This window comes from Mobula birostris, chromosome 8 (assembly GCF_030028105.1).
Source record: "Mobula birostris isolate sMobBir1 chromosome 8, sMobBir1.hap1, whole genome shotgun sequence".
Lineage (NCBI taxonomy): Eukaryota > Metazoa > Chordata > Chondrichthyes > Myliobatiformes > Myliobatidae > Mobula > Mobula birostris.
In genome coordinates this window covers 75,343,371-75,371,213 of record NC_092377.1, presented here as the reverse complement: position 1 = coordinate 75,371,213, position 27,843 = coordinate 75,343,371, and the positions used below count along the sequence as shown (strand labels likewise).

Here is a 27,843-nt window from a genome sequence, read left to right as displayed (position 1 = left end):
CAGTGTGGCATTTGCAGGGAAAAATAAAGAAATACAGTAATACCTTTGAAAAGCCATACATAAATAAAAACAATGTACAAAAATACAAGGCATTTACAGGAAAAAAAATGAAATACAACAGAATCTACAAAAAGCCAAATGTAATTTGAAGTAGTGAGTGAGAGAGCGACATCGTTGATGGACAGGAGCCATTTGAAAAGAACAATTGAGCCAATAAAAAGAAGGGAGATGTAAGTGGAGCAGACATTGTTGCAGTGGACCAGCGTTAGAGTGGGAGGGTTTGGCGAGAACAGATGGAGGCTAAGGATGCTTCTGAGTCATTTGTTATCATTTAGTTTTGATTTGGAACTTAGGCTTGAGAAGTTAGAGCCAGAGGTATAAAGAGCTTGGTGAGAAGAAGCTGAGTAAGTGACCTAGATGAATGCAAAACTTAAAAGTTTCAGAGAGGAGGCACAGGTAAGAGCAGGTGAACATTTTTTTTTTGTTGTCTGTAAGTCTCTAGTCCTGAATTCGGTGTAGATAGGGGAGTAGTCAGGGTGCTGGAATGCTCTTCCAGTGGGATGTCAGATTTCAGGATAGCTAATGGTCCCCTGATGACCACATCTGCAGGAAGTGTGCCCAACTTCAGTTCATGACTGACAAGGTCAAGGAACTGGAACTGGATGTACTTAAGACTATCCAGAAAGCTGAAAACCTCATAGATAAAACTTCCACTGAAGTGGCCACACCCAGAGTGCAGGCTTCAGATAAAAGACGGATAGCCATCAGGAGAAGACAGGGGATTAAGCAGTCAGTGCAGAGTTCTCCTGTGGCCATTCCCCACAGCAACAAGTGGATGCTGCTGGGGGTAGGGAGAGGTGGGGTGGGGGAGGATGGTCTATCAGGAGAAAGCAGCAGCAGCCACCAGGCCAGCACTGTAGCCAGTTCTGGGGCTCAGCGAGGAAGGATAAAGTTGGGCAGCTTAAGTGATCAAAGACTCGATAGGAGAATGAACAGGAGATTCTGTGGCCATGACAGAGAAGCCATGATAGTGTGTTGCCTCCCACGTGCTAGGACACAGATGTCTCCGAGTGGCTGCAGAATATTCTGAAGGGGAAGGGTGAGCAGTCAGACGTCATGGTGCACATTGGCACCAATGACAAAGGTAAAAAGTGGGGGAGGGGCCCTTCGCAGCGAATCCGGGAGTTTGAAAAGAAGCTGAAGATCAGGACCTCCAAGGTTGTAATCTCCAGATTACTCACAGTGCCATGTGTTAGTCAGGGCAGGAATAGATTGATAGTATAGATGAATAAGTGGCTGAGGAACTGGTGAATCAGAATCAGGTTTATTATCACTGGCATGTGACATGAAATTTGTTAACAGCAGCAGCAATACAATACATAATCTAGCAGAGAGGAAGAAAAAAATAATAAAGCATAACAATAAATAAAAAAGAAAATCAATTATGTGTATTGAATAGATTTTTTTAAATGTGCAAAAGTGGAAATACTGTATATTAAAAAAAGTGAAGTGTTGTCCAAAGCTTCAGCGTCTATTTAGGAATCGGATAGCAGAGGGGAAGAAGCTGTGCCTGAATTGCTGAGTGTGTGCCTTCAGGCCGTACAACTATAGAAGTTTTTGAGCGTATTTGTTGACATGCCAAATCCCTTCAAACTCCTAATAAAGTATAGCCGCTGTCTTGCTTTCTTTATAACTACATCCATATGCTGGGACCAGGTTAGATCCTCAGAAATCGTGACACCGAGGTACTTGAATCTCTCTATGAGGATTGGTATGTGCTTCTTCGTCTTACCCTTCCTGAAGTCCACAGACAGCTCTTTCGTCTTACTGACGTTGAGGTGCCGGGGGGCATGGTTTCAGGTTGCTGGATCACTGGAATCTCTTTTGGGCAAGGGTGACCTGTATAAGAAGAACCAGTTACACCTGAGGTGGAGGGGGACAAATATCCTGGCCAGGAAGTTTGCTAGTGCTATTCAGGAGGGTTTAAACTAGTTTGGCAGGGGTTGGGAACCAGAGCACCAGGTCAGAAAGTGCAGGGATGGAGAGGAAGGTAGATGTCAGGGCCAGTAAAACCAGACAGGAGCAAAGAAATAGATACAATAGGACAGATGTGTACTTTAATGCTAAGAGTATTATGGGTAAAGGTGATGAACTTAGAGCATGGATCAGTGCACGGAGCTATGATGTGGCTGTTACAGAGGCTCAGTTGAGAGAGGGACAAGAATGGGTACTAAATATTGCAGGGTTTTGATGCTTTAGAAAAGATAAGAGAGGAAGGTAAAGGGGAAGGTGGAGTTGAACTACTAATCAGGGACAATATCACAGCTGCACTCAGAAGGGACATAGTGGAGAGCTCGTCCACTGAGTCTATATAGATAGAATTCAAAAATAGGAAGAGTACAATCACTCTGATGGGATTGTACTACAAACACCCCCAGTACCCAGCGGGACATTGAGGAACAGATATGCAGGCAAATTAAGGAAGGTTGTAAAATCAATAAGATTGTTGTCATGAGGGACTTCAACTTGCCTATTTTAACAGTGGCCTTCTTGGTGTAAATGGTTTAGGTGGGGCAAAATTTGTTAGGTGCATCCAGGAGGGATTTTTAAATCAATATGTAGATTGTCCAGCAAGTGAATGAGCTGTACTGTTGATCTGGTGTTGGGGAATGGGCCTAACAGGTGAATGAGCTTTCAGTGAGAGAGTGAGAGTAGTTTGAGAACAGTGACCACAACTCATTAAATACTAAGATAGCTATAGATAAGGATTAAGTATGGAGCTTACAGGAATGTGTTAAATTGGAGAACATTAGGTAGAAACTAGGGAGAATTAACTGGGAGCAGCTGATTTTGGGCAAGTCCACATTCAACACGAGGAGGAAGTTTAAAGATCAACCGCAAAGAGTACAGGACAGGGATTTTCCAGTCAGAATGGAGGACAAGAACAGCAAGATAAGACAACCTTGGAACTTGGCCTAACTTGGAGTACTGTATGCAGTTTTTGTCATCTACGTAAGCGAAAGATGTAAACAAGTTTGAAGAAGTTCAGAGAAAATTTGTGAGGGTGTTGCTGAGTCTGGAAGACCTGAGCTGTAAGGAAAGACTGAGTAGGTTAGGACTGTAGTCCTTAGAACGTAGAAGATTGAGAGGATATTTGATAGAAGTATATGAAATGCAGGGGTATAGATAGGGTTAATGCAAGTAGATATTTTCCACTGAGGTTGGGGTGAGATTGGAACCAGAGGTCTTGGGTTAAGGGTGAAAGGTGAAAAGTTTAAGTGGAACATGAAGGGAAACTTCTCACTCAGAGGGTTGTGAGAGTGTAGAATGAGCTGCCAGCACAAGTCATGTATGCGAGCTTAATCTCAAGGTTTAAGAGAAGTCTGAATCGGTACATGAATGATTGGGGTATAGAGGCTATGGTCCTGGTGCAGGCCGATGGAAGTAGGTAGTTTAAATGGTTTCAGCACAGACTAGATGGGCTGAAAGGCCTGTTTCTGTGCTGTACTTCTCTATGACTGGATGTTGAGAGAAGTGATGAATTTAGTGGAGAAGAAAAAGGGAAAAGTATGTAAAGCTTAGGAAGGTAGAATCAAACAGAGTCCTTGAGAATCAATGCTGAGTGTATTCATATGCTCGGGTATTTCGAAGCAAAGGAGGAGGTTCTGTTGGGTCTCTTCAAGAGCATTAAGGTGGCTAAATCCCCAGGGGTCTGATGAGATATACCCTTGGTTATTGAGAGAGATAAGAGAAGAGATTGCTAGGGCCTTGACCAATATCCTTGTGTCCTCTCTAGCCACAGGTGAGGTCCTGGAAGTAGCTAATGTTGTTCCATTGTTCAAAAAGGGAACCAGAGTTAGTCCTGGAGACGATTACTCAGGTGGTAGGGAAGTTATTGGGGAGGATTATTAGGGATAGGATTTATGAGCATTTGGAAAACCATGGCCTAATTAGTGAGAGCCATCCTGGGGCAGGTCATGTCTTACTAACTTGATTGGGGTTTTTGATGAGATGACAAGAGTGATAAAAGTAGAGCTGTGGATGTCCCTTACATGGATTTTAGTAAGACATTTGACAAGGTCTCTCATAGGAGGCTCATCTATAAGTTGCTCATGGTGAATTGGCCAACTGGCTTGCCCATAGAAGACAGCGGGACTGATTCTAGCAGGAGGTCTGTCACTAGTGGTGTTCCACTGGGATCTGTACTGAGACCTGTATTGTTTGTGATGTATATAAATGACCTGGATGAAAATGTGTTTGCAGATGATATAAAGCTTGGTGGTGGTGTGGATAGCATAGAAGACTGGCAAAAGAATATAATCGGATATAGATCAGTTGCAGACGTGGGCAGAGAAATGGCAGATGGAGTTTCACCTGGCCAGTTGTGAAGTGATGCACCTTGGTAGGTCAAATGTAAAGAGGCAGGTCACTGTTAAGGGAAAGACCCTTGGCAGTGTAGATGAGTAGAGGGATCTTGGAGACGAAATTCACATCTCCCTGAAAATGGTGACACAGGTGCTTAAGAAGGCATGTGTAATGTTTGCCTTTATTAATAGAGGCATTGAATTCAAAAGTCTAGAAGTTATGTTGCTGCTTTATTAGTCAGCAACTGGAGTATTGCATACAGTTCTGGTTGCCTCACCATAGGAAGGATATTGAGGCTTTGGAAAGGGCGCAGAAGAGCATATCAGAGGGTGCAGAAGAAGGCATTAGAGGACATGTGTTATAATGAGATGCTGGACAAACTTAGGTTTTCTCTGGAGCAGCAGAGGGCAAGGGGGAGATCTGATAGAGGTTTATAGGGTTATGGGAGGCAAAGATAGAGCAAACAGACAGTATCTTTTTCCCAAGATTGAAATGTATAATACCAGAGAACATTTAAGGTGAGAGGGGGTAATTTCAAAGGAGATGTGAGGGGCAAGATTTTCTTTCACACAGCGAGTGCTGGGTGCCTGGAGTGTTGATGGAGGCAAAAACATGAGAAACTTTTAAGAGACATTTACATAGGGACATGAATGGGAGGAAAATGGAAGGATATGGTCGTTGTGTAGGTAGATGTGATCGGGAAGGTTGCCAATTTGATTAGATTGTGGGCTGCGGGGCCTGTTCCTGTGCTATACTCTTGTATATTCAATGAGAGGAATTGGTTGGATGACCTTTGCAAAGAGCTGCTACAGGGACCTAAGGATGAATGGATCATTTTGTGATTCTGTATGAGTCTCCAGATATTCCTTGGTATTACTTTGTTTTCATAAATTGCCAGAGATTCTTGTTGAATGTTTAGCCACAAGCCTCATTGTGTTTTAACTAAAACTGCTGCCTTCAGGATGTTTTCTTTGGTGGGAGGTCTTGCTCCTTTGTTGCAGAGAAACAATTCGCTGTGCTTGAGTAACTACTGACAGTAGCTTAAACATGTGTGAGGATAAAGCCAGTTATTTATTTCTACTGCCTGGTCAGCACTAACACATAGCAACTTTTAACTTCTGTGTTCAATTTTAACAGCTCCTTCACCTGATATGTCACACAGAATCACATTTAGAAGTAAGCAGTTTGCATTTGTATTCTGACTTGGACCTGCTTTATATCCGATAGGAGAAGGAAAATTAATAATTAATGAATTAAGGGCATTTGATGTGCATTTCATTGGATGCCAGTCCCTCTCTCCTCTATTGGCTGTGCTTTAAAATTTTGATGGTAAAGCATTTTACTTTAAATGCAAATAACCGTTTTTCATGATGTATGCAGCCCAGTGGATCAGAAAGCAATTGAGTACTTGGTGTTGTTGTAACACACTTAGTTTTTATAGGAACAGTGGCTGTGAGTTTAATTTCTCTTGGGAAGACATAGCAGATGAATAGCATTTCACAAGTGTTGGGAATAACTTTGAAACATAAGCTTGGCAATCTAATTACTGGCCCTTTTCACAAGAAGCAATCAATGTTAACGTGCACTTAAGTTTAAAATGTGAGTTGATTTATTCCTGAGTGTGCATTCCTGGATTCACAGAGACTCATCAATAGATAAAATACTGTTACAAAAATTAAGGCATTCCACTGCAAGGTCAGGAAAGTATTTGCTTCAAAGTGGCCCTTTATTTGTTATTGCTGCTTTGATGCATTAGGTTGCTACCCCTACTAAATGTTAAAGTGTTTGAAATCCCCATAGTTCTTCAGGTCTTGTGATAAAATGGCAGATCCCATGGCATGAAATTTACCTGAACCGTTGCTAATGGAATGGCTTTGCAAGTGAACCAGAGGATCAGTGTTCGATGTCCAAAATAGTAAACAAAAATGCATGGATTTTCAGTGTGAGCATTGCTCAATTTAAATACATTTCTTGGTTTGAAAATGAAGGAATTTTCCCAAGATAACTGTAGTGTAGCATTAATTATTTGCACATCAGAGCTAAGGATGTTTGAGACAGATACAACAGTAGCTTTCAAAAGGGAATTGGATAAGCACCAAAGAAAAACTGTTGCAGAGCAATGGAGAATAAATAGATAAGTTTGCACAAAAGGGCAAAGGTGTAAGAAGAGGAATGGTATTCTGTGTTGCATCTTTCTTTGATTGGAAATTTGGAGTAAATTAACAGGATTAATTGGTCTGCAAAATTTTGCTTGGGTATGTTATTCAGCTGTTCATTTAAAGAGGATGTTCAAAACCATGTTGAATTTGTATTTTTAAGTTTAAAAGATTCATTAGGCATGATGACAACAGATGAGTTTAAGAGCTTGAAGTGGAAAGAGGTTATTTGGTCCCTCTTGCCTGCTCTGACACATTAAAATATTATGGTTGATCTTTTACCTCAATATGATCTTTTTGCCAGCACCATGTCACATGGAATCCTTAGTGTTTAAAAATCTATTGATTTCCTTCTTGGTTACTGTGCGTCCAGAACTCTCTTGACATAAGATTCAAGTAGGTACTGGAAATCTGAAGTAAAAACTGAAAATCAGGTCAGGCCGCATCTATGTGAAAGAGAGCAAAAATTCTGGTTCTACCTGAGACAATACCTCTGTTTCTCCTCTTAGATGCATCCTGTCCTACTGAATATTTCAGCATTTTCTACTTTTAATTTCAAGAGATCCTCTCCTCTCTGGGTGAAGAAATTTCTCCTCATCTCTGTCCTGAATTCCTGCCCCTTTAGTTCGAGGCTGTGATTCCTGTTTTCAGATATCAGGGATGCAATTGTGTAATAATTAGCACATTTTTCCACTCTGAGCTTGTGAGAAGTTCACTGATGAAGCAGCTAAATGTGATTGGGTTTGGGACACTTGTGTACAATTCCTGCAGTGATGTTCTGGAGATGGGATGATGGATCTTCATCAAGGACATATCTTCCTTTGTGTGAGGTAGGCAATTTTCCCTTTGACTTCAGTTTTGTACAACTCTTTGACAGCACCCTCAATCAAAACTGCCTTGATGTGAAAGGCAATCATTTTTATCTTGCATTTAGAGTTTAGTTATTTGGTCTGTTTGGACGAAGGCCGTGATGTTGCCTGCAGGCAATCAAACATTAAAAAATACAATGCCAATTTGCCATTTGTCCCTAACAAAGACAAGCTTCAAATTCAAACCCAGTATCATATTCCAGACAAAATTAGATTGTCACATCCCTTTTGCATTTTTATTTTTTGAGCTTTATTATTTGCCTTGTGTATTGCAGTGCTGCTGAGCTATCTGTCCAGCTGTTATTAAAGGAATACGCTTATAACCAAGGTGATTCTTGTCTTTCATTTAAGTATTTTCCAGTGTGGCACAATTTAGGGACAAAATATTTTTTACTGTGTGTGTGAAATTTTCCAATTCTGTCTTTAACCTTTCCATCTGAACAATGAGCTTGTATTCATTTTATCAGCAACTTGGTCCCATTTGAGCACCTGGTGCTTGTCCATTGTTTCTCTTTTCTCCAGGAGAAATAATTTGATAGCTGTAAACTGAACATTGCCTGCATCTGCGTGAAAACACTCAGTGCAGACAGATAAAATTACTTCCCTTCAACCATCTCAGCACCTCACCTACCACCTGCTATCTCCTATTTTATTTATGTATAAACAAAAGTGCTTTCTTTTGAACTATAATTATTACATCCGAAAGGTATTTCTGACTTTATTAGTCAGAATAAAGTATGAAGTTAGTGTGTAAATCAACAGTTTTATTAAACACATGGTTTATGTAATACAGAAAGACCTGCCTTGTTGCTGATACAACAGGTTTGATAATTAAGCCTAGCAATTCCAACAGGAGTTTAAAATGACTTGGTAATGACCCGTGTTTTGCTGCTTTTTTAAATTGCTAACTGCTTGGTATGAGATATTAATTCAGAAAGCAGCCGGGGAGGTAAATGTCTTTGATTTTAATTACTTGTATTGTGCCAGATTTTGTGACAGGACTGTATTTGTTTTTAGCCCAGAGAAAGGAATGAGATATTTAATATTCATCTTGTTCTTCCAAATATTCCAAAGCTCATTTCCAATTGAAAGCTGAATCTGTGGTAATCATAGCAGCAATGATTCATCAATTATTATTAAGGTTATTGTTAAGTTTAAAAATGAGCTTGGAGAAGAGTTGATTTTCCCTATCTCGTCCCAGTGAGAGTGAATGTTCTCCATTTAATAACTAAATATAAAGTATTTGATATTGCTTAAGCTCCTAAATGGCTTCATGTATTAGTATTTAGATAGCTTGTAGTACCAGTGAATTATCTATTGTGCAGTGCCAAATAATGCAAGAATGTCAGATTTCTCTCAAATATTTCTTCATGCAAGATAGATGTACCTGGTGAATCATGAAATTGTTTTTTAAAATCTGAAATAATGGTAATCTCATTTCAATCACACACATCCTTTTGGGTCCAATTTAACAGACTCAGTCACTGCCAAAGGTTGACTGTACTTGGACCAGGTAGGCAAACATTTATTTTGCCTTCATTACAATTGGCAGAAGTGATAAACTGAATCTGATTCATGAAGTCAGCAGCTTAATCCGTAGTAACACCAAACAATATGAAATCAAAGTTGATACAAAAAAAATTGGCTAAGGGGATGGAACTTGAGTGGTATCTGCCTTGGTTTTGTTCACATGCTTAAATATGCCTTGAATTTACTGTGAAAATAGAAACTGGTGAATAAGAAATAGTTTTTATCTGAATTCCTGTATTCTTGCCTACATAATTGAAAATAACCTTGAAATAGTCTTTCTTTTGGGAAGCATGATGAAGTATTTTGAGCATTTTCCTTTCATATCTTCTGCATCATGATGAGCCTCCAGATGACAGTACAAGTGGATATAAGTCTAATTTGTAGTCAGCAGTTTGTGTTTTATTACCGTGAATATTCAAGAAGCTAATTAAGTAATCTCCATTTTGATATTTTCAATCCTTGAAGTACCTTAAATGTAGCTGTGCTGATTAATACCATAAACGCTTGGGTTCGAAATGATATGGAAGTACAAGTACCAACAGCAGTAGGGAGAAGCCTGAATCTAATGTTGTAATATTGCAGCTGTTTTGCATCCAATTCTGAGCGCAGCAAGCTTTAGAAAGATGATCAATCCTTGGAAAAGCTACACTGGAGATATGGCAGGAATGTAATGCCATCAGGAACTGGTGAAGCTAAGGTTGTTCTCCCTTGAGCAGAGAAGGCTAAGGAGTGATTTACAAGTATTGAATAACGTGAGTTTTAGAGACAAGTAAGAGGAAATTACCACCAGCAGAGGGGCAATGACTTTCAAAGATCATAAATCTTTATTATGTCCATTCTAGCTAATTATAACCTGATAATTAGAAATGGCTGAGAGAAATCCAGAGAGGCCAACACACTTCCTTCAAAATTATCTAGATCCTAGAGAGTGTTGTTCACAGTGAGCCAGTTAGTGATGAAACTAAATGGTAGGTTGGCGGGGGGGTGGAGGGGAGGAGCAAAGCAAGAGTTGGGAAGCTACCTGAATTTGTATTTGATCTGAGGTAATTCAGTGATGGTTGCAGGTTTATAAATGAAGTCCACAGACCTCAGAATCTCAGTCTTGTGCATATGATCTGGTTTGGGTGGCAAGGAACTGTAAAGCAAGCGAGCAAGCAGGAAAATCAGGTAGAAATAAGCTGTGAAATTTTTTACCTTGCCGGAAGGCTTACTTTGGAAGTAAACAATGATCTGATGTCTCCCTTCCTCTCTTCATGAAATCTGTCCCTCCCAATTTTTGTCAGCAGTCTAGCTGTCAAGCTCTGGAATTCCCTTAATAGAGCTTTCTCTTTAAAATAGGATGTTTGCCCATTCTATTATCTTCTTATGTCGCTTGGTGTCAAAATTTTGAGTCCTGTGAAGTCCTTTTGCTATGCTGTACAATACTGAAAATGTCTTAAAAGACAAGCTGTTGTTGATGTTGTTACCCTACCCCACAAATTATATTTTAATCATTCTAGAACATTAAGTGTAGATTTGAAAATAGGGCCCCAAATATTTACTATTTAGTAGTATGTAATTTTGTATAGTTGGGACTTTTATCTGTAAATCCATTAGCTCTCTGGATTGACAACCATGTTTGCCTACTAAGAGTGAGTCATATTCAGAACTTATTGATTGTCAACTGTTTGTTTCCCCGAGGACACAACTAACTGCTGTATTAATATGAACATTCATTTTTGAGAAATTTGTTTCTTTTTTGCACCTGGACCAACACGGGCCAAGTCTGTACCTCATATACCAAGATCAAAATGTCTTTACTACAGTGGCTAAGGTAGAACTAAAAGACAAGTTATTTTTTAAAACTCTTTCTTGATGCTGGTGTAGGATGCTGTTGGCATTTTACATGCGTAGAGACCTCAGTATATCATTGATTTGATTTGTTCTGATTAATTTATTGATGCTTGGATCAACTAGAATTTTATTCATCAGCCCTCTAATGTTCTAAGATGTGAAACTGAAGCAAATTGATTCCTTACTAGGAAAAATATAATATCTGAACACTTTCTGAAAACTAAGTTGTATTTGCCATCTTTAATTTTCCCCAAAGATTAGCAGCAAAGGTTTATTTTGTATGTTGTATTCCTTGAGTACAAAGACATCCCCTTTTTGGCCCTGAAGAAATATGAATAATAATGTGATCCATGAGACTTTTCTTTTGCCAAGATTTCAGTTTCAAATATTTGTGAGGGATGCAAAACCTTAAATAATGAAATAACTCTCTTACAGTCACTGGTTTATTGTTTAATTATCAGTGTTTTAGTAGTAAAGGTCATGATTTTATGCTGTTTCTTTATTAGAGTAGGACCACACTGTGCTGAGCTACTGCAGTATCTTGTAAGGAATCATTATATGAGTATTTTGATTTGTACTGATTAGTTGCAATCCTCGTAGAAGATACTTCTGTCTCCAAAGGCCACTTTGAAAAGCTAGAATTTAAAACACTTATTTAATGCAAGCAGTCTTTATGTCATTAGACCAATAACTCAGCAGTTAAATTTTGTTCAGTTTTATTCTGCAGAAAGACCACTTTTTTTTCATTGACAAGTATGGAGAAAGAGAAAAAAAAGTAACCCTTATTTTAAAATGCTGAATACAATTAACATTTGGTCAAGGCACATACAAGACTGGCCAAAGGGCTAACAATGCACTTTGGTTTAATTTTATTTTTAAAAAGTACCTTTTCTTGTGGCAATAAAGTTGTTTGTAACTCCAAGTCTAAAAGTAATAGCAAATAACGTATACCGTAAGCTGGAATGATGTGTTACAACCACTATCATATTTCTGGTATTGAGTTATTTCTGTGCAACATACTCAGGCATGAACAACGTACATAGTTTCCCCTTAAATCCTGAATGAAAGTTGTCTTCAAGTGTACGATTCATCTGCAGGACACCTACCCTTGGTAGCTAGTAAAAGGACCTGTGCTTACACTACAATGTTCTCAAATACACTTTAAAAAGGTCTTTGAATGTTCAGCACTTGTAAGAAAACCACCTTCACAGCTGACAAGCAATCTTCCATCAATAGACACGAAATTTAAATTCTCTTAAATCTCTTAAGATTATGAAAGAAAAAATACAAATTACTAGAAGTTACTAAAATATAGAATTACAATTGGTGGTCAGGTATCCATACTGCACAATTCAGCAATAATCACCTGGATTCTGCAACTTTAATACAAAGTTCATTAAATATAAATTATATGGCAAATGTGCAGTCACGTTTCCAACAGTATTCACAAATCCAGTGTTTCCAAGTAATACAGCCATTTCTGTAGTCACGTTCAATGAGCAGTTCTGCAATTATCAAGAATGTGAGTGATCTGAATCTGGTATTCCACTGTCCCTGTAGCTTCTGTTGCTACTGCTACTTTCACTGTGGTTGTTTTTGTATAAACTCATCCCATTAGGTGGAAATATAGTGTGTATTACAAACTCTTCTTTCGCTGCTTGCTCACTGTTCATTGGAATCATCTGAAATGCAGTTTCTCTAATTTCTAAAATTGAGTTATCCTTCTTGGTTCCAGCCTCTGCATAATCGTCATCCTTCCTTCTCCGTCCTCTGTTATACACACAATTTTTTGAGAAAGGTGTTCCAGTTCTGCGCAAGTAACAGCAGACTAGTGCAAGTAGAGCAATTGCCACGACTGCCACTGCACCCCCTATGATACCTGCTAAAGTCAGGCTTGTGTTTCTGTAAAGTTCCTTCTCCTGCTCCCGGTTAAGGGTGGTCGTAGGGTTGTGCGTCTTCAGAGATGCAGTCTCTGTTTCAGTGCAGACTGGGGTCTCATCTAATAGATACACATTGCTAGTTTCCATGGGAACCATACATATACGGTAGAATGACTCTGGTTCAAGAGCTGTAAGCAAGTATTCACTTCTCTCGTTATGGACAATGGTTTCAGTAATAGATCCCAATGCAGGATTATGTCCCATCTTAAGCCAGCTGAGCCTGAGTGCTGTCATAGGCAGGGATGTCTTCCAGGTTATGTGAATTGTATCTACACTCACAGATTTCACACTGAGCTGGACGGCTGTGCTCCCAGGAACGTTTGTGAGCCGGTAATCATTACTGCGGTCTGTTTTCTTCCCACTTGGCTGCTTTGTCACGAATGAAGGCCATTGTTCCTGAATGGCCGGTAACTCAGCTGAGGTTGCAGGAGTGCGCAGTGTGGGGTTGAGGACAGTTTCTGAGGTGAGATCTCTACAGCCAAACATCGTGACAGCCAGGTCCTTGACAGCCATGCCTCTAACCTTTTCAGGTGATTGGCACATTAGTCCACGGGCATTGACCCCAGTTGGAAGCGATCGAAGCCAGTCCCGAACCCACCTCATTTTGCAGCCACAATACCAGGGGTTGTTACGGAGCAACAACTGGGTCAGGTTATTCAGATTATCAAAGATTCCCTGAGGCAAGTGGGTTAAATTATTATTCGACAAGTCCAATCGGTGTAATTGTCTAAGATAGGAAAAGGCATTGGTGGGGATCAAATTGATATGATTTTCTTGAAGGTGGAGCTTCTGTAAGCTTGAAATGGGTAGAACTGGCGGAGAAGTAAGTACATTGCGCACAAGCGATAATTCTGTGAGGTTCACAAGGTTGTTGAAGACCTTACCTTGGAGTCCTTGATTGCTTAGCAAGTTCCCATCTAATACCAGGCGTTTCAGGCCCTTGAGGTGTCTAAGGGCATCCTCTGAAATAGTAGCAATACGATTGTCATCCAGTCTTAGCTCTTCAATAGTGCTGGGGAGTCCAATGGGTATACTGCTCAGGTGATTCCTTGACAAAAAAATTAATCTGAGATATTTACTATCTCGAAAGGCGCCTTCTTCAATACTTACAGCAGATACTGAATTATCATCCAAATGCAGTCTTTCCAAATAGGGTATTTTAGAAAGTGAATCCAAAGAGATTGCCCTTATATTGTTTTCCTGCAAATGGAGTTCCTTGATGTATTTTGGTATATTGGTGGGAAATTCATCCAGACTATTTCTGTACAAGTAAATAGTTTCCACCTTGACTAAGTTCAGGAGTTCTCTTGGAATCCCAGCATTTTTAATTTGATTGTTCTGTAGGAAAAGTGTTGTGGAGTCCGCAGGAATTCCGATTGGTATGGATGTCAGCCCTCTGTCATTGCAGTACACAAATCCTCGATCGCACCGACATACTGAGGGACACGATCCCACCGTGACTGACTGCGTCATCAGTCCCAGAAATAATCCTATGCTAGCCCACACAAACAACCTCCAGATTGTGCAGGTCATGCTTAAGGAAATTTTTGATTGGCAGGGCATTCAATGTCTTAAAACCTAAAAGGCAGAGAATAGATAAATTTTGATTATAAGCCAAGCTGCAGAACAATAACATAAGCAGTTCAGAAATCAGCGTTGAATTAACAGTCTTTAAAAATTCTAGCTACTGCAGAAGAAAAAACTTACTTATTGTGCTTTGAAAATATTAGAAAGGGACTTACACTCAGTCAGTTCTTTGGAATTAAATTTTTCTAACTAAAATATTCTCTCCCCTCTTCACATCAGCAGATGAAGCTCTGAATCATTTTGTAGTTTGTGCTGGTTTCCAAAAACAGCTGCCCAGTTGTTTGAATGACAAGCTTCCCTTTCAATGCTCTGAGGCTGAGCGTCCTGGTCATCTGGGTTTATTGTTTGTTTTGTGCTAATGCTCTCAAAACTGAGTGTGTACTTGGTAAAACTGAGGAAGATTTGAGATGAGACTTGTTCATACAAGACATTCATAACTGTTGAATGAAAACACCATTCAATCAAGTCAATTAATGTTAGCTCAGCATAGAATTTGGCTTCATTAGATGTAAAGTACTGTATATCACAATATGAAAAGAAAGCTTGCATTTCTGCAGCTCCTCACAGTATTCCAAAACACTGAAAGATAATTAAATACTTTTGCATGACTTATTGTCACATAAAAAATACAGCAATGAGTTTGCACACCACAAGTTCCCATAAAAAGCAATCTGAGAATGACCAGATCATCGGGCCCTTGGGATGAGGTTTGCACCATTTCTTCAAGGGGTAAAAAGACTGTACCTTTAAGAAAGTAATATTTCCTCAGAAGAACCATAAGATTAAAGAGCACTGAACAGGCCTTCCTTCCCCACCCATGCATGCTTTCCATGGACCAAAATATGCTCAATTTGATTTAAACATATAATCTTCTGATTCAGAGCATCATTAAGCAAGTCAGAAATGACACTATTATCAAAGCACCCTACACCATTTTCCAAAGTTCAAAGTACGCATGTCACCATATACTGCCCTGAGATTCATTTTCTTGCAGGCATTCACAATAAATACAAAGAAACACAAAAGAATCAATGCAAAAAACGTACTCAGCAAAGACATAAACAAGCAATGTGCAAAGGACAACAAACTATGCAAATACAAAAAAAAAATAAATCATTAAGCAATTATTATCAAGAACATGAGTTAAAGAGTGCTTGAAAGTGAATCTAGAGGTTGTGGGAACAGTTCAGTAACGGGGCAAGAGAAGTTGAGTGGTTATCCCCACTGGTTCAAGATCCTGATGGTTGAGGGGTAATAACTGTTCCTGAATCTGGTGATATGGGACTTAAGGCTCCTGTACCTCCTTCCTGATGGCAGCAGCGAGAAGAGAACATGGCCTGTTTAATTTGCTAAATTGCTAATTAGTTAATTGTTTATTGTCAATAAGTTAATTGTTAAATTAGTTAATTGTTTAATTAAATTTTGACATGTTATTTATGGCAGGATAAATTATTTACTTCATCAGCTTCCAGCATCCAGAATGTTGTCATAGTTGAAACTCCAAGGTGAAATAACCATAGCCGGTGAAATAACCATAGCCTCAACAAAACACAGTCAACATAATTTTATCGCAGAGTTGCAGTATTGTGTGACTGCTTACATTTATCCATGGTAGCATTAAAGGAAAGCAACCTTACCACATTTAGTGCATCCCAGAAAATCTTGTGCTTGCTAAAATAATCTTGGAACATAGATTTAACATTTCCAGGTTGAATTTCCTTTCCTCCTGCATGGTGCTCCAATTTAACTCCCTCCAGTTCAGTGGCTATTTTCTTTTGTCGTGATGTTTACACAGCCGATTCTGATTTACATTCCAGACCACCTGACTTGTCCCCAATCTTTCCGTGAACATGCCAAAAAAATTTACAATTGCTAGATCAGCATTTGAAGAAAATTATTTTCGCTTAAAGAAACATTCTTTCAACCACTCTTGGCGAAGTTGTGCTTTGCTTCCTTTGACTTTACTCTTTATATGAAAGAGCTGACACATTTAGATCTCTTGTTGTTTTCCACAGATGTGACTTGAATTAGCTTTTCTGGGCATTTGGAAAACTCTTCTCTGTAGTATGATGGAGAACGGTAATAACTTATGCCTATGTCAAAAGAACCATTCACGTTTTGAACCTTAACTAATTATGTTTTCAATCATACAGTTGCACAGAGACTGCAAATCTATGGTTGGTCTCAAGTTGTGCACCATATGTACAATCCTCAGAGGGTCAGTGTCCTAAAGGATGATGTTTGCTTTATTTCTTCCTCTATTTTGGAAATCTTCCAGTTCCTTTAAGGCAAATCTGTATTCCTGGTCACTGAGGATGGAGATGAGTGGAATTTTGTCAGCTCCTTATACCTCCAACCTGGAAATATTTTGCTTTCAAACAAAATACTGCATCAGGTATTTCTCCTCTGTTGTTGGCGAATTTTCAAGAGAATATTCCTTCTGCTAAACTTGGACCTGTGAACAGAATTCAAAAAGGCAATGGGTTGCAGACTGAAAACACAATTTTGATAGAGTTTCAGCTGACATAATTAAAGCTGAAAGCTGTACTTCAGGCATCAATTACTCCTGGCATTCAATTCTGGTAGTGTCAGCCGCTGAATGAAACAGCCTGACTACTACATAATGAATGTATCTATCTTACCAATATGCTTCAGTGTGGGCAGCTGCTCATAGCAAGAAATCACCTTTGGTGATTACTTGGCAGATTTTTTTCTTAGATTCTGTATATTGTGATGGTAGATTAACAAAATAGGTGTTGAAGTCAAAAATCAGAGGTTTGAGGGGAAAATGTCTTCATACTTGACAACACCTGCCTCAACTATTTTCTAAATAGCACTGGAGTCCAACAGCCAATATGGATGCTTGTAAGTGCTGTTGTTTTGTGATTCTTTCTTGAAAGTACAGAAGCTGCTTTCATGGTGAAGAGAAAATAACGAAAGACCTTTAAGAAAATAAAATATTACTCTGTGCCTGCTGCAGCAAAAATTGAAATTATGATAGTTTTTTTCTCCAAAATAGATAGAATTGTACTCTTTACACTTAATAATGGTGGTTGGATCTGTGAAAATCTATATTGTCCTCTTTCATTGCATTTCTCCAGTTCCTTTTAGCCTGGGCCATTGCAGTGGTATTGGATGATATTGGTATAAAATTGAAGTGCCTGAGCATAAAATTGCCAATTTTGACTCTCTTCTCGAGGCCTGCAAGTGATATACAGGCCAACCAACAGCGCAGAATACTGGAACTGAAATCCATGTTAGGAAATGGGTGATTAGAATATGTATAGAAACCATTCAACAACCAAATGTGGTCTTATTAGGGATGCAAAATAGCACTTCTCACAAACAAAAAATCATTTTACCCCAAAGCATCAATATTATACTTGTGTAATTTCTGAAACCATTTCTGGTATTGTGAGGACTATTTTTTTAATTTTTTAAATATATATTAGCACCTTTCACACCCCAGCATTCATGAAAATCCTTACTGCAAAGGAAGTGCTGCTGTTGTAATGGAGGAGAAATAAAAGCCATTTTCTATGCAGCATTGTGCCACAAATAACAACAGCCGCATGTCTGTGTTGCTTGTGAAATTCATTACAGGATAAATGCTGGCAGGCCATTGGGGAGAGCTCCCTTGCTCTTGAATTTGTGCCATGCGGTTCTGTACATGCAAGCAAAAGAGCAGCCTGATTTTCAGTATTGAATCGCCTCAACAGTGCTGCATTCTTTTTGTATTTCACCAAGGACTTAGTATCTTGGTGTTGACCATTCTTTATCATGCGAGGCATTAGTGCAATCAGGGTCAGTCAACTTCTCTACCTCCTATCTGTAACTAGATGTAATTCCAAGCGTGAAAGCTCCAGATCTTCAGATGAAAAACCACATCAAGCATGCACTCTGAATCAGGAGGTGGTGAATGGGATTTAAAGGATCTTTTTTTAAAAAGCCACAACATTCTGTAGCTAGTACTTTTTAATGTGCCATTCACTCACGCATTCTGTTCAGTTTACAAGGCTACAGGAAAACCTCATCAGATTTGCTTCAAATGCATTTTGCATTTGGTATTAGTTGGTTAATTTTTCTTATCTCATGTAAATGTATTGATATGCTATCCAGTAATTTTGTGTAAGAGCTGATGATAACTGGTATTCTGGAGCATTGGTGGAAAGATCAGTCTGATGTTATGTATATGCTGGTAGAGATCTTGTGTCAAAGTGAGGCACTAAAACTGAAGAACTTGAAATCAAGACTCACATTTGGAGAGCATCGTTGATGATATCAGGGCACAATGAAGCACCCTCATTGCTAATGAAGTACTTTTGCAGCTTACCCACAGTTTCTGAGCGCAAGTTACTACACTCAGCAACTGTGACTAAGCACCTTCATCACCAATGTGAAAATGGCTAGAAATTTTCTTCTGGTGAAATTTGTGCATTTTCCATAATATTGAGATAAATCCTCTGCACCTTTTTTTTAAAACAGTACCATGGAATCTTTTAGATCCATAAAGTACAAATAGAGTGTTGCTTTAACATCTCCCAAAGGTTCTAACCCCTCTTCATTACTGTTTCGAGTCTCTTAAGTGGGAGAAAAACAATAGCTTTCATTTGGAGATGTGTGAAACCCTGATGTCTAGTCATCATGGCTGGAATATGCCTTTTAATTCAAAGAATTTTTAAATATTTTGCAACCTCTTGAAATTTCTCCTTTCATTCAATGTCATTTTTGACTTATAATTTTGTGAAGTGCCATCCAAAGTCTGAATTATTGAATTGACTTTATTACTTACTTCCTTCATATGCATGAAGAGTAAAAATCTTTACATTACATCTCCGTCTAAATGTGCAATGTGCATTTTATAGTCATTTGTAATTAAAACTGTACAATACATGCATGACTTGTGCTCTGTATTCTTCTCTCACCCATTTCTACTCTCCAAGTTTTTTTGGTTTGAAAATGGGTGATATATAAAAGAATAAATGTATATTTTCCTGTGCATTTGATTTTATTCTACTCTTGAATTCTTGTAATGCCTAAATTTTAGAGGAAAGACCAATATCAAAAACATACACATCTGTTCATCAACTTGTGTGTGGAGAATTAAGCTTAATGCTTTTGATAAGGGTTTTGAGATGAGCTACTCTAGTTTCCTATGGATGCTTGGAGCTTTGTGTATCTTTCAGTATTCTTTAATTTAAATATTTGGTGAATTATAAATTACTGTCATGTTTTAGAAATAAAATAATAAAATTGTCTTGCACAATAAGTGGTTTTTCAGTCCATTGCTTCTATGCTGTCATCAATTGAATTACTTAGTAATTCCCAGCAATCCCATTCCTCTGCTCTTCAACCCTGAGCAAACTGGAAGGCTTGGTGGAGAGAAAACTGAGCATTTTCTACCCCTACCTCCTCTATTGAGTGGAATTCAGGTTGCAAATGATACTTCAGTTTAAAGTGAGATGGACTGGCTCAATTGCAATTTGTCTTTCATATCTCAGCACCAAGAACCATTACATCGATCATGGTCTGTATTCAAGGAGCAATAATACACCAGATCTGTGACTTTTGTTGACTTTTAGACAAGCAAATTCGCATTTTAACTGGAGCCTTGCAACACAGATTGAGCCAAAGGAGGCTCTAGCATATAAGAAATAATTCATGTTTAATGCTTGGTATGTGTACAATGTCTAAAATTTTACGTTAAAGTTCTGTTGGAGATTATATTAAGACAAAGGAAATGCTTCTTTATGCGTGAATTGGAAAATTATACAGTGAGGTTGGTGAAAGGTTGAGACAGTGGAACGCTAATCCTGTTTTTGTATCTGCTGCTTTGCTATTCTGTCACCTGTTAGATGTGATTTCATGACACAGCCTCCAGTGTGCGGCTCCCCTCTGTCGCAGGGCACTGCCGAGTCACATTGGCTGCATTTCTTGGGCTGCATGCAAATTTCTGGCATACAGGCCTCAGTGAATCTGGCACATTGGAATTGCCACTGGCTGCTGTAAGGTAGATTCAGAACCATTTCAGAACTTTGACTCATGTTAATCTCACACAGAAGCAGATTTGAATATATTTAAACATTCTGATTTAGAGGGACATTGCCTATGGAGAAGACGCTCTGAATAACAACAGATCTAAATTTTACTTTTGCAGAGTTTTGGCCATTTTTTTAATCTTGTCCAACTCTGTTTATTTATAAATAAACCTGTCTTCATTATTTTCAGTGCAGTTTCATATCATACGAATAACTGAAATTACTTTTTTTAAAACACACAGGTTTTGTGTATTGAGACAGCAAGAAGTTATTCGTAATTGTGCCTAAAACCTAAAGTGTCTCTAATGTCAACATCTACAAAGTAGATTAAGATTAAGATTTCAAAGTACTTTGGCCAAGTGGTTAAAGTATAGGTATATCTGGTATTTCTAATTGGTCTGTTTTAGGGATTTTCACAGCTGAATGAGGTAAAATAAAAAGTATGTGAAGATTAAAGCCACTTTATTTGATCATTAAATTTGTAAAACATTCAAAATCAGATTTTGAATTAATTTGATAGCTGGTCTTTTCCATCTTCCAACAGAGCTTTTGTAAATAAACAAAAAGATCGTCTTCAATAGAGGATTACATAAAACTATTGTTTATTTGTCAGTAATTTCATAATAGCTGCAAGATTTGCCCTGTTCTTGGATAGTAAGCTTGCATCTTCTGCTGCAGTGTTTTCTTATTTTGCAGAGCAGAACAATATCAAACTGGGGGGGGGGGGGGGAGGAAGAATCAATTTATTTGATATATGAGGAAAGGCTTTAAATGGCAATTAATGTACTCTAGGGATGTCTTGATACAACTTCAATATCCACTTATGCACAGTGAGCTGAAGTTACTTGGTGAGGTGATCTTTTAAAATTATGCCAAAACCATCTGAGAAATAAGTGAGGAGCAGTGCACTGGGATGACCACATATAATTAACTGCAGTATAGTTACAATTCTGCAAACACCAAATATCTAAAGGTATTTAATATATTTTTTTACAGTTTTAAGAGAACTAGTTTGTAAACCTTGTTTGGCATGCAAAGCCCCCACTGACAGTAGTAGTGTTGTTCCAATGGCAAAAGCAGTCTGTTTTGGTGAAAGTACTGAAACTCATTAGTTTTTGTGTACCATAGGACTTAGTTCTTTTCTTCGCTACCCTCCAAATTGTGGCAGGACAAAAGGTATAACAACTCTTTGAAAGTGGACACTGCTTCTGATTACGAATTAGTTGGAGCGGTTGTGATTTTCATAAAGCTCCCCTTAGCTTAGCTTCTCCAATTATATGTGCTTACTGCCCTTGCCTTGCCATTCACGTCAATGCTGATAACAGCAAAGCTTTGCATATCAAAAGCTACAGTGATCCTAACCAAATAGAGGTAGGGAATCCTGCTGCCCTACTCTGAAGCTGTCGCTCACTATTCACTGCTACTGAATTGTAATGGCTTAGCCAGTGGTACAAAATTAAATAAACCCTCTTTGTGCAGACTGTATTGCCTGGTCCCTAAAAGTCATGCCAGGTGGACAGTATAGGGTGAGTTGTTTTTAAAAGGAAAGCTGTTAATTATTACTGAAGTCTAATGGCAAATGCCAAGTAGAATTGAAAGGCACAAGGATGTAGGAAGTTCTTGTTTCATTCAAAAGAACAGTCATCTTGATTATTTAGATTTTCTTTCAGAGTAAGCCAATAAGCAGGCATTCGGTTTAGTCCAGAGACATCAAGCGAAAGTGTCCCTTTTTATACAGGGATGCAACAAATAAAGAACAAAACATTAAAACAAAGCACAAAGGAAACTAATTTGCTTAAATAATTAATGCACACTGCACTCTCGATGCGCTCCAGTACGGATGCAAAAGATGCATGATCATGAATGACATATCAGTAATCCTTTTTCATTTGGTGTGCTTTATCTAAAGATTTCTGAGAACATTCCCTTTTTAATTCCCTGTTTCATTTCTGCTGAGTTGCTCGAGGCACTTGTTTTGTTATATCACTTACTATTAGTAATGTGTTTAGCACAATGCCACAAGGCAAAAATAGTTGTTTAAGGACATCAGTTTTTTACCCCTAAATTGTCTCTGGTCTTCTTCCCCGTGACAAGTTTCTTCATTGTAATCCATGCATCTTCCCACCTCAATAGACAGCTTTTTGTGCTTTGTATATAGACACCACTTAACAGTGGAAATAATTCTGTGATGTGGGTGAGAACACTCGTCCTTCCGTACATTTATTGGAAGAATACAGACACTGCATTATAATTAAATCATCTCCATGAAAGATTAAACTCTACAATGAAATTATTGCCTCAGAGAAGTAAATAATCAGGGATACTAATTAGGAATATGTAGTTTTTATTGTCTTAGAACCATATTGTGCTGCAAATAGGCAAGTCTTGGCTAAAACTTATTGTAAAGCTTCCAGCCTACCAGTATACATATTTCGTAAAGTATCAATAACTTAATGGCATACAGGATCATTAATGGCACTTAAGATGGTTAATAAGATGTAGTTCACCTAATACAAGGTGGTACAGCATGTTAAATAATACTGAAATTAATAAAAAAGTTTGATGCACGAGGCCAATCAGCATCGTATCATTAGCCTGTAAAAACTGGCAACCATGGCACAGTTTTTTTCATTCTTAAAACAGTTTAGACTTATGTGCTGTATACAGGAACCCATCCATTTCTTTTCTGAGATGCAGCAGAGTAATGCACATCTTGTGCTGTGACTGTTGTCAAGGATAATAAATGTCAGAACAAAAAGTTATGGGATGTCAATTTAGTCTTGATTATGCAGTCTGTACAGAAACTGCAAGGAATCCAAATGTAATATCTTGAATGGAAGGGAAAACATTTTTTGATGTTTCACTGAAATGTTTTGTGTGCACAGTGATTAGAAAATGTCTGCACGTCTTTAACGAACAAAAGCTTGCATTGTTGGCAAAAGATTATCCTTCCTGATTTGTTAGAGATGTGCTGCTTGCTCTATTGTAATGTTCACCAATGGTGTGAAACTTTACTTTATTTTTCTGTATGTCATTTCCAGTGAATTTGAACATCTTTTTGGAAATACCAATCAGCTTCTTGTTTGCAATGTATTTGAATCGTCAGTTGGTTTCTTTGCAACTATGAATTTGTTTTGACAGTCTTGTCTGTCTTAGCTGAATTATAACATTTCTAATTTGCAAAAAAGCTGTCTTTACATTCATATCAACCTCCTTTCATACCAAGTATTACTTAATACTAGATCTTTACTTGCCTAGCAGTGGTACCTCAGAAGAAAGTGGAATGTTTTTTTCACAGAGCTAAGTCTGTGGAAGTCTCTGATAGTTTACCCCTCAAACTAGAGAGGCTCTTTTCTTCAAATTACACTCAGATTTAGGAGGATTCACCTATATTATTGTTGGAGTTCCTTAACCTGGAGAATGATTCTGTCGAAAGAAGAGAATGTGCTTGTTTTTGAACAATAGTGCACTAATTTCATTACTGCTTGTTGCCTCTGATTGTGTGCACAGAGGTTAATTGTGGACAGACCTTGTGATGCTTCATTAATTTTATAAGTCAGTGTTAAATCGAGCATTTTTAAAAACAAAATGGACGTTATCTTTTCACTTTCCATCACTGTGCATTCGAACAGTAGAGTATCTGACAATGCTGGTTTCTTGTTTGGTAAGCACAAAGTGCCTTTTCCTGGCTGACTCCATGGATTATTTTAGAATATTCCAGAGAACTTCTTTTCATCCTGAGTGGAATCAATTTACAGCTAGATACATTCTATAGGGTTGTCAATGGGACATTAATATTTTTGATTTCCAAATATTATAGCTGCAGGTTTTGGATTTCTTAGCCTACTTCATTTGAAAACGTTTTTGTTAAGAGTAGGAACTGATTAAATTTGTGAGTGAAAGTACACAAATCCTATTTTCACATCAAAAATGCATACTCAGCATCATTTTTATAGATCTAATTCCAGTTTCTTGCCACTAGCTATGTGCCACCTAAGGTCCTCAGCGCTATTTGCTTGGTTTCTAAGGATCTTATACCTATAAACATCAGAAGAGAGAACAAGGGCTGAGTTTGTGCTTCAAGTACAGGGAAGCTTTTTGTTTTTCCCCCTTATGGACTCCAAATGAAATACCTCAAGAAAAGGAGTTTAACTAATCTACTCTGATTCTCCGAAAAGCTTGTTAGTATGCTATGCTTGCTTGGTAAAAGAAATGCCATCTATTAAATGGTGGCATTCTTTCTCTGTAGCTTCTTTTCCCCCCTTTTTATTTCAAGTGCTAACCTTCCTTTAGAGCTCATGTTTACACCATGAAAAAAATCACACTAGTCTTGAAATTTGAAGCCCGCCTATCCAAAAATTGTAATGATAGCTTGGGAATGTGTGAGAATGATCTGCATTTTTGTATTTTCTCTAATGATCTCTTAAATCTGTGATTATATTTTTGTGTTTGTCTGCCATTCATGTCATGCATTATTAAATATGCAGCTTTATAAGGTAAGAGCTCCTCTGGCATTAACTGATCATGTTCAAATTATTATCTTAGTAAAGATTTTTTAAACACTGCTTTGTAAGTATTTATGGTATTAGTGGATACGTATTCTTGAAGACAATTTTAATTAAAATCTCCATGCACCCAGTCTTTGCTATGGCATGCCGGATTGAATTCCAATTTAATTTAAAGCATGAAGGTATTTGATTTGAGCAGCACATATCTTGTTTACATCACTCAATTTATTTGAAACAGCTTATTTGAAAAAGGATCTCTTAAAAATCAAACATTGTGTTTGAACGCAAACTAAGTAAGAATGAAGTTCAAGCATGCAAAATCGGATGCTACCCTTTTTAATTGGAATGTTGTGGCCTAAAAAGTTACAAGATGCTAAATCTGTTCCAGATTTAGCTAATCAAAACAATCTGGTTTTACAGCATGTTCATAGATGAGGTCAAAGACTCTCTTGTTTTTTTTTCCTTGCATATTTTCTTTTCTGTGGTTGACTAAGTAGCTGCATTTAATCCAGTATAGCTTTTGCCCACTTGGTGGTGATAGGTACTGTAAGTTGCTAGCCTGTAGGACCCTCAAATCATATGCTTACAGCTAGTGTTTGCTTAAAATTACTTTAATTAGGACAAAATCTTTTGTCAAAAGAAACTACAGCAGCTTTTCATATTTTTTTAAGGTAAAAAATAATTCCTGGGTAGTTTATTTCTTTTAGCGTAACTTTGTGTGCTGTTTACTCTGCCACTGCAGATTTCGTCCTTTTATGCATTTTTATCAGAGGAAGCTTAAGTTGCTGCTTTGTACAGCTGCCAGTTTTTTCACTCAGTTGGGTATAATTTATGTTTTGGACCCTGAAGTCAATAATAAAGCCTTCGTTGCAGTACACAACCTGAGGTATTGAGATATTTCATTTGGATGTTAAATGATTGGAGATTTTCTTCTGCCTGTGAACTTAGGTGGGTGGATGGGAGCTGCAGAAGAGGGAAGAGGTGTTAAGTATGGTTCAATAAAGGCAAAGGCATATGCTTAAACCCTTTCTGTTCATCTTGCAGATAACCTTGCTATGTTTTAATTTAGTCATAAGATAATCAAGTAATTTTCTCCATGTCTTCTCTGAAAACTATAGCCCACAAATATTGAGTACTAATTGTGAGAGACTGAGAATATTTGTCTGAAATAATCTTTGAAAAGCTTTGACTTTTATTACTATTTTGTGTGCCGGAAAGTAAAAGCAAAGAACTTTAAGGTGTTCACTATAATGCCATATGCAGTTTCGGCTTCCAAATATGTATAAATATATTCTAAATAGATGTAATAATAGCCATGACTTTCTAATTATCACGTTCTAACTGATCATGGAAGAGGAAACTTTACAGCTGAATTATTCTCGCTAGGTGACTCGAGCTAAATCTTCATAACACAATGTCTAAAATCCAATTAGCACTGCAAGGATGTTTGCCAGCTTGCTTCTGACTGAAACAAATATTGAACTGAAGAGTTTATTGCTGTAGCATTGAATCAAGGGGTATTGTTCTGTTTTCCCTGCATTTCTGGTATTTTTTAAATTTTCTACTGTTGAGTTGTTGATACTGTAGTACGAATGTATGCATTGATATTTCCTCTCAAGATATTTCTTGCTATTAGATTTGGTAATAGGCACTGAGATGTGAAATCAACAGTTCTACACAGTAGAAGCTGTTGCCTTGTGTTTCAAGGTTTCAAATGTGACTGAATGTGGCTGGCTGCATGCTTTACTACTGACTAATCAAATTTTCACAGGTTTTATCTTTAAGTTGAAATAACCTAAAAGATACATCAAACCAGTGTTTTGTTTTGAAAGTAGTAACCAATAAAGAGAAAAGAATGCTGAGGAGTAAGGGATGAAATAATAAATACGTTTGCATTTTGCATTTTTGGATGAAAATTGTACTTGGTTACTTGAGCTCAATTGTTCCATCGGTGATAAAATTAGGTTTGTTATTTTCTATCTTTAATGTGATTCATGATGCAGATTTCAAACCTGCTTGTTTTTATGAAGTAATGACTCTTAATCTTCTGCTTTGGTATATTAGTGCTGAAATCCTATTGATTGCTTGGGACTATCAGAATCAAAATTGTAAAGCCTTACTCACAGCATTTATCATTTAAAAAAGCCTGTTGTTATAAGCCATAATAATCCTTGTTATGAATGTAACTACAAACACTTACCAGTTAAAAAGAAGAAACTTCAAACATCCAGCATCTGTGAAAACACCAGTTAATTATTCCAGCTTGTTATGAGAAAAGATAGGAAGCAATCGATTTGTCTGTCTGAAAGCAACCAGCAAAAAACAGAGGGAATCTCTGTCTTGCACCATTCCCATTCAGTCCTTGTACACTGTAACGAGTGGGAGTAGTCAGACAAGTAGAGCGCTCCAGAAATTCTGAAGTTAAAGCTTTGTCTGGCAGTAGTTGAATAGACTGATGAGGTCACAGGTAGGCAGGACTTGGATGAGGTAAGACGATTGATTCATACTTAGGCGAGTACATTTCAGACACTAGAGGGAGTCAAAGCAGGGCGAGCTGTAGTGGTTGCAGTAAGAAGTTAACAAGCCTAAGATAATATTCGATAGATTCAGCTTCTTATTTGTTAAAACATATTCCTTATTAACTAGCTGAATTATCATTTTGAAATCTAATATTTGTAAATTGGAACGAAATAGAAAATAAATTGAGAGTACCCGACAAAATATTTAGACAGAAGAGCTCTTAGGGGTATAAGTGATATAAGATTCTATCTGCATTTAAATGAAAACTAATCCTCTTGATAAGCACTTATGCCAAGCAGCATGAAGGAAGGCTATTCTGTGAATGCCACATGATTTCTGGCAAAAAGCTTCCAGAAAATCAACTTGCAAGTTATTTCTAACCTCCTGCCCAATCCCCCACAAAGCAAATTATAAGTTTATCCTCTAAGGAAGGATTCAAGAATTTGCTGCTTTTAAAGTGCTTCAGATGCAATCTCCCAAAAGTTTATTATCTTCAG

The 27,843-nt window shown here is 37.8% G+C and overlaps 2 protein-coding genes across 6 annotated transcripts in view; one reads left to right on the top strand and one right to left on the bottom strand.

Annotated features, from left to right (window-relative positions):
• Positions 1 to 27,843, top strand: part of macrod2 (mono-ADP ribosylhydrolase 2) — a 1,223,981-nt gene that overhangs the window by 180,448 nt on the left and 1,015,690 nt on the right. The gene's annotated exons all lie outside the window — the stretch shown is intronic.
• On the bottom strand, positions 11,253 to 27,248 carry flrt3 (fibronectin leucine rich transmembrane 3). Of its 5 annotated transcripts, none has more exons than XM_072267084.1 (3): positions 27,027 to 27,248; positions 15,918 to 16,735; positions 11,253 to 14,271 (listed from the first exon to the last, which is right to left on the bottom strand). In XM_072267084.1, the coding sequence occupies exon 3, from the start codon at positions 14,254 to 14,256 to the stop codon at positions 12,268 to 12,270; it is 1,989 nt and encodes a 662-aa protein (XP_072123185.1). In that variant the 5' UTR covers positions 14,257 to 14,271; positions 15,918 to 16,735; positions 27,027 to 27,248; the 3' UTR covers positions 11,253 to 12,267. The 5 variants fall into 5 exon arrangements, with proteins under 5 accessions (XP_072123185.1, XP_072123187.1, XP_072123186.1 ...); XM_072267086.1 differs by having other exon boundaries at positions 15,918 to 16,118; XM_072267085.1 differs by lacking the exon at positions 27,027 to 27,248 and adding an exon at positions 20,129 to 20,186.